At 35.0% G+C, this 7934-nt stretch overlaps 1 protein-coding gene across 2 annotated transcripts in view; it reads left to right on the top strand.

Annotated features, from left to right (window-relative positions):
* The first annotated feature begins 6280 nt into the window (after positions 1 to 6280).
* The window catches only part of LOC128549139 (uncharacterized), a 35409-nt gene continuing 33755 nt past the window's right edge, over positions 6281 to 7934 (top strand). Inside the window, exons 1-2 of one of the 2 annotated variants that reach the window (XM_053525486.1) lie at positions 6281 to 6794; positions 7734 to 7901. In XM_053525486.1, the coding sequence (XP_053381461.1) occupies positions 6584 to 6794; positions 7734 to 7901 (379 nt within the window). In that variant the 5' untranslated portion in view covers positions 6281 to 6583. The remainder of the gene's footprint in view (positions 6795 to 7733; positions 7902 to 7934) is intronic. The other variant, XM_053525485.1, reaches the window with a different exon arrangement.

Raw genomic sequence — 7934 nt, 5'->3', positions numbered from 1 at the left:
ATTCTGTATCATGGAAAGTTATGTATAATGTACTTAGGTTTTTCAATTTCGGTGGTGATTTTCTAAAATTGATTCAGGTTTTTTACAAAAATATCCAGTCTTGTGTAACTGTAAATGGTCATCTATCTGAATGGTTCTATGTACATCGTGGCTGTCGCCAAGGAGATACTCTGTCTCCTTATCTATTCATTCTCTGTGCTGAAATACTTTCTATTTCAATAAAACAAAATAAGAACATAAAAGGAATTTAAATATTTGATCAGGTATTTTTACTTTCACAATATGCCGATGACACTACAGTTTTGTTAGATGGTTCGGCAATGTCACTGAGAAATACTGTAAACATGTTAAAGTTTTATGCAGAAATTTCAGGTCTCCATGTAAATGTAGATAAAACTACAGCAGTCTGGATTGGTGCTTTAAGGAACAGTAATAACTGTATTTGTCCAGATTTATTATTGCAGTGGGAAAGTACCTTTAAGTTGTTGGGAATAAATTTTACAACAGACTTAGAAGAGATTGTAAAATTGAATTTTGGCCCAAAATTGAAGAAATTAAAACTCTATTGACAATTTGGTCTAAAAGGATTTTAACTCCTGTTGGAAAAAATGTAGTTTTGAAAACATTAGCATTACCAAAAATTAATCATCTTTTTGCTAGTCTTCCTACCTCCTCACGTGATATAATAAAAGAAATAGAAAATATGTTCTTTAAGTTTTTGTGGAATAATAACCAAGATAAGGTAAAACGAGATACAGTAAAACAAGACTTTAAAGGGGGAGGCTTAAGAGTAATTGATGTTGAAAAGTTCATAATTGCCATGAAATGTTCATGGTTTAGAAGGTATTTGACCAGTAACTCCTCTTATTATGATTTAGTTAGTAGCATGTATCCATGGATTCATTCTATTGAAAAATATGGCACACATTTTTTACAAAAGAAATTTTCAGAAGTTAAAAATCCATTTTGGAAAGATGTTTTCTCAGGAATACACCAATTACTTTTTGTAAAGACCCCAGCAAATTGGGAAGATTTTCTTTCAGAACCCATTTTTAATAGTCATAAATTTCATGTAGGCAGAAAGCCTTTCTGTTTTAGAAATTTTATTTGTAAAGGTGTCTTTTTAGTCAATGACTTTATGGGCAAAGACGGAAATCTGCTATCATTTGATTTGTTTCAAGAAATATATGAAATAGAAGGAAACAATTTCTTGTTATATAATAATATTGTATTGGCAATTCGAGCTTACTTACAAACCTTGCATGTTTCACATAAGGCGAAGAAGGAAAACTTTCCATTACAACCTCTTTTGTCTAAAGTTATTCTTAAACAAAAACCGGGATGTAGGTTTATGTACGCCTCACTCGTGGTAACAAAACACAAACCGATATCTCAGCAAAAATGGATAAATGAGATAAATATGGTTAACTTTGATTGGCAAAAGATGTACAGTCTACCCTTTAAAGTTACAACAGATCCAAAATTACAGTGGTTACAGTACAGAATCAATCTCAGAATCTTAGGAACTAACGATCTTTGTTTCAAAATGGGTATTGTACATGATAACCAATGCTCCTTTTGTGATAGAGCTTCAGAAACTATTTTACATCTGTTTTACGAATGTCCATTTATAACCACATTCTGGTTAAATGTTAGAAATTGGATTCAAAGTAAGTGTTCATTAATTATATTAGGTGCAAACTGGACAAATACTGATATTTTATTTGGTAGCAGACTGTTTCCAGATGTACTTAACCTTGTCCTTATCTCATGTAAATCATATATTTATTCATGTAAAATGAAAAATGCTTTGCCAAACCTGGAAGGACTGAAAAAATGTATTAAATACTTATTTAAAGTAAATAAATACAATGCAGTTAAAACTTTTAAGTTACAAAAATTTCGAAAGTCAATGGAGATATTTTCTCCCGTCGATAGATTAGAAATTCTTTGAAAAAATATTATTGTGGTTACTGTCATACCAGATTCATATAAATGCCCCTTTCTTTCTACCTTTTATGCGCTTATATCAAAAGATTGAAAGTTAAAGCGCTTCTATATTATTTGTACCAGTTTAAAAATAGGTTGCCCACTCCCTCCAAATAAACACCCGCCACACAGATAGAAGACTCACGCGCTAAACCCCCTTGTCTTTCCTATTTTCTTTTCCTTTATATATATATATATTTGTTGTTGTTCATTTTTTCCGGAGTACTCCTTTTGTATTGTGTTCAAGATATTACAGTATAAATTAACAACCTTGTCTTACAAACCAGATTCTGTTACCTTTTGCGGTCTTTCTATTTATTTTTTTTTTTTTCTTAAACTCGGTGAATATTTCTATTGTCTTAAACAAACTGAAGATACTGATATTCACAGTACTTCATAACCTGACCACTGGCAAAATACTTTTTCTTAATATATAGTCTTAGAATGGTTAGGTAAATTAGAAAAGGCATGAGTAAATTGTTATTAAGAATAAGAAATATTATTATAAAGATAATTTAAAATTTTAAAGAATAAAAATAACAAATTTTGTTTTGTATTAATTTTTTAGCTTATTAACACAGCCCTACAAAGGGAAACAACTTAGTCAGAATATGTATCATTAATAATAGCTTTTATCTCCCTTCAGTTATCTTGTTCTGTCTATAAGTAGGAATAACTATAGCATTAGATGATATCTTTGCTGGCAATAGAATATTCACGACTGTTGTTGTTGTTATTCACTGACTTTGTCACTATGTATTATGATCAGCCATCTGTTTGTATTTTTACATATCATGCTATTGATTTACTGAAAGATTCATGCTATACTATGTGAATATGTAAAAGGAGTTTCTCTGGAAATAAAATACAAATTCCAAAAAAAAATATAAAAGTATAGAGTCTCCAGCCTATAGGAGTTTGAGCTAATCATTTTTAATTGAAGATTGTTAGTTTGAAACATTTAGTGATTTGCCTGATCCCTGAAATTGTCTAGCTCATAACAGAAATCATTTACGAATCATTGGTACACGAATCATTTAGGCAGGGTAGCCAGAGAAAAATTCTGTATATGAGATATTTGGTCTCACCAGCTCTACGTTTTAACAAAGGACATTCTACATCGTTTGTCAGCTAGTCTAAGACATAGTCACCTTAGTGATTGGACCCAAACCATTGTTCAAGATACTAAAGGCGTAGGCACTTCCCTAGGTCATATAACTCGTATCCTGACAGCGCCTATGCAGCCCATGATAATGTTAAACTTCATAGTTCATATTCAGGTTTTTCATGCTTTTTCAGTGACAAATTCAGGTTAAAAGGTAGGAGTGGAGCAGGTCTTTAGAGCACAACGGATAAATCTGTTTCTTTCCTTTTCTAAATCACTGTTACTCTCTATGTTGTTTTCACCATCTGTTACAGTACAACGTTTACAGTACGATCTAAACATGTTGGAGAGGGTTGAAGGAACATTTGTATTTATTTGATATCATACACATGTTTGACGTCGCAGGAGTGTAATAAAGCCATTAAATAAAAACAATTTATAGAGTAATAAAGCCTTGACGTCGACGTCGTTTATAGTAAAGGCGACGTCGGTCAAATTGACTTGTTTATATAGAGAAAGAAGGTTGAATTTTTGATGTTTCGACAAGAAAGGCTAACATGTGATAAAAAGAATATTACATTTGTGACTATCCACATTGGATTTATTAAACTCGTTGAATAAAATTGATAAAATGCTCGGCGGAGCCTCGCATTTTATTATTTTATTCAACTCGTTTAATAAATTCAATATGAAAAGACACTCATGTAGATAGAGAATAATAGGTTAGTGCCGTAGATGAGAAAGTTTATCTGGCGAGGTGGAGGAGGTTATCGGGTGAGTCGAAAGCGAACCTGATAACGTCCGGAGCCGAGCCAGATCAACTTTCTCCATCTTAGGCTAACCTATCATTCTAGAAAGTTTATCTGGCGAGGTGGAGGAGGTTATCGGGTGAGCCGAAGGCGAACCTGGTAACGTCCGGAGCCGAGCCAGATAAACTTTCTCCATCTTAGGCTAACCTATTATTCTATTTATCTTGTCATTACTTCATTTTCCGATATTTGGCAATTTATTTTACAAAAATAAGTGAGCGACAACCGTTTTAACGACGTCATATTCGTAATGACGTCACTTACTAGTATATAATGACGTAATCACCGGTAAAATCGCAATAACTTCTTCGTTTTTGAATAAAAAGTCATTATTTGACCACTCATTTTCTTAGTTCGGACATTTCCAACACAATGGTGATGGTTTCAATGCAAAATTTCTTATGACAACAGTATCGATCATAAGGTCACATGATCAACTGACCGTATATCACTGGTCACGTGTCAACTGACGGTGTATCAAGAAAAATATACGGCACCCTGATATCGGGTCGAAAATACTGCAAGTGACAGGATAAATTCTAATATCCTCTTTATCATACACATGTATTTATCTTCTGGCTCGTTTGCGTAATTGATAAGTAGTAGAATTTTTTGACAAGATGTCGAACACTGAACGTTCAAAAGTAGGTGATCTATATCTAAAGTCAAAATAATTATGTATTACAAGTTCATTTGAAATGTCTGAGTCCATATTTGATAACATTGCTACAAGAAATAACTCTGTTCCTGAATATCACGTACGGGTATTTGGGTGATCTCCCTTTACTCTTGCGAGGGCAACAGCGCAGTGCACTGGGGACTAAAAGTACGAATATATAAGCATTGTCCAAGCTACTAAAGCAATGATAAAATGATGCAAAAATAAGAAGTTCGGGCGACATCTGGCGGGGTGAAACTCGGCGGAGCAACATTCAGCGGGGCAACGTTTGGTGGGGCGGCACTCGGCGGGGCAACATTCAACGGGGCGACGTTCAGTAGGGCGCCATTAAGACGTTTGTTGCCCTGCCGCTGCGACTAAAAGGAAATAACGAAATGGCACAAATCGGCAAGCATGGTACATGGCTTTATTTCGCAATTTACCCAACCCTTATGTTCCTCTTTATACCTGCCACACACAGGATGAATTGACGGTCCACAGAAAAGAAACTTTTTGACACAAAAGTGTTTAATTCCACACTGAATCGACTTAGTGAACTATGTATGCTCTTACTCTTAAATGAATGACATGAACACCAACAGTGAAAATTTGATAGTTCAGTTAGTTTTCTACACATATGGGAAAATTAGACCCATCGTGAAAATCGCCACAAAAGCCGATAATAAGTTTGGCCAGGTAAATCGGCTGTCGAGACTGTTCGCTAGTTTTCGACCTACTCGGTTTTTTAGGCCGATGCCTAACAAGTAATCCCTTTTTCACGCCAAGACGCCAACACGCCAGGACGACAATTATACGCGCCAAGACGACAAAATCCATATTTGTCGTTTTGGCGCGTTCACTTGTCGTCTTGGCGTGTTGGCGTCTTGGCGCCCCCGCCAACGCGCCAACACGCCAAGACGACAAATATGGATTTTGTCGTCTTGGCGCGTATAATTGTCGTCCTGGCGTGTTGGCGTCTTGGCGTGAAAAAGGGATTACTTGTTAGGCATCGTAAGGCACTTGTAAGATATCTCTATGGAAAAAAAAAGAAATAATCATTATGCGAGACAAATTACGTCTACAGTGTTTTAAATTGTCCTATTTAAAAAGCTTTAAGCCTTAAAATCTAGTGTGTCTTTTCTGATTTCTCAACCAGCAGTTTATGAATTTTTGACATTGTATTATAATTTTATTATAGAAATTGTACTATTTAAACCGTTAGCACAGACGGCGTATGAATGTATTCTTTCACATGGTCAGGATAAATACAAAATAAGCAATCAAATTGTAGGATTATAATGGCACAGATTTTGCATTTATTTCCTTATGTATTTTCAAGTTGATATATATCAAACGAATGTGTTTCTCATAGTTTTCAATTTGTATATACTAGGCCTAAATTCTGAACAGTTTTTCCAATACAAAGAAATTTTTCTGATGCTAGACTTTATTGATGTAATTTGCAGAGTATTAAGTAATTTGTATGCAATGTACTGTACATTTTAAAAAAAATTTTTATTTGAACACATCTTGTGAATGGCCTCTGTCTAACGAAATGCTCAAATAATATGTCTATATATTTCCTACGTTAATTTCAATATATATGCTTATTGATTGCTTTATTTAACAGGTTTCTCAGCGAATTTTATGCAGGCAACGTGAAATTTTCCGTATTTTACATTTTTAATTCTCATCAAAGTTTACTGAAAGGTTAATGTAAAAAATTGATATACATGCGTAATACATAAATAATGCTCCCTTTTCCGCAATTCGCGCGTTGCATAATGGTTTATCTGCGATGTGTTCTATTTATCGACTGATACGAGAGGGCGCTATACCTTTGCAATGAGCCGTAGTAACTAAGGTGACGGTGCCTTTCTACGAGTGTTGTGGTATAAAAACAGACCAAGAGCGTCATTCGATTTAAAGCCAGTGACAGAGAGTATATTCCAAAACTCCAGCTTAGAATCATCTTAAAATTAGTGGTTTAAAGAATCGGTTTGCAAAGTTGAAATACAAAATATGGTGAATATTCTTGGCCTTGTTGGTGTAGGAGTTTCTGGACTCGCTCTTCTTTTTGCTATACTGGCTACGTCATTGGCATACTGGGAAACTGCAAAATTTAATACAGTGTCTGCAGACGGAGGAGTAATTGATGTTCACGTTGGAATATGGAAATCTTGTGCTGAAACAGACGGCAACAAAGTATGCTATGATATTGACACGGACAGAGGTAAATATTATAATATTCTTTATCAAATCAAATGTGTCTCACCAAATCCTAGTTGTTTTTGCAACTCACACATGAAATGTTTGGTTGTTTTCTCAGGTATTCTGCATCTATTTCAACTGCTGAAAACAAATATTACGACATTTCTTTTTCACTATTTGCGGAAACTTAACAACCGCTTTAAAAATGGAAAGTATGTCATCATTCGAAGATATCTTTTTAACTTTACGGCAAAATGTTGTTTTTTTTTTTTTTGTTTTTTTTTTTTTTTTTTTTTTGTTTCATTTCAACGCCATCACACATATAAGCATGCTTAATGTGGCGATTTCAATGCCTATACGCACATGTAGACATTAAGTGTACTAAATTCCCATATGCCACATCAATTTACTGGAATTTGACTTGAACGGCACTACACAATGTCAACTACCGATATTGTGAAGGCTTTTATTGAAATAAGAAGGAAAATCTATACATACACGTAGCTGGTAGCTAATTTGATTCAACTGGTTATCAAAACGTCTTTATGGCGTCCCTAAAGCATATGTCGTTATGGCCCTCCGCCAAACGCATCCCCACAACATATGTTGTTACGGCACTCCCCCTGACGTTACACAGCTGGGTACCATTATGACATTTGTTGCGTCTGGCCACGTTCGTTTTGTCGTTTGCCAAGTCGTTTTGTCAGAGCAGTAAAATAACAAACGTCGTTATGGCACTCCAGTGAACGTCGCCCCACGACATATGTCGTTAACGGTGCACAGCGGAGCACCATAATGACGTTTGTCATTGGCTGGCGGGGTAGAGGTTTGTCAGGTTGACGTACGGTGGGCGCCCTTATTGTCTTGTATGTTATTACATTTGTCTTTCGTGTCTGCTTTCATTGTTTTCTTCCATAAGTATGCTAAATAATCTCAGTATTTTCTTTGTTTTTTTTTATAGTTATAATTCACGCTGAAAGTCTACTGGGTTACAATACAGTGCGCACGACAATAATTCTTGGAATAATATTTACCGCAAGCGCAATCGTACCAGCGATCTTAGTGATGTTTGTTCTGCAAACCAAGAAAGTTCTATATTCTGTAGCGGCTGGTCTCAATGTAGCTGCAGGTAAGACCGTTTCCTCAAAATCCAAGGTACCAA

Source organism: Mercenaria mercenaria, chromosome 15 (genome assembly GCF_021730395.1).
Source record: "Mercenaria mercenaria strain notata chromosome 15, MADL_Memer_1, whole genome shotgun sequence".
Lineage (NCBI taxonomy): Eukaryota > Metazoa > Mollusca > Bivalvia > Venerida > Veneridae > Mercenaria > Mercenaria mercenaria.
The sequence above is the reverse complement of the archived record's forward strand: the minus strand, read 5'-3'. Positions and strand labels throughout refer to the sequence as shown.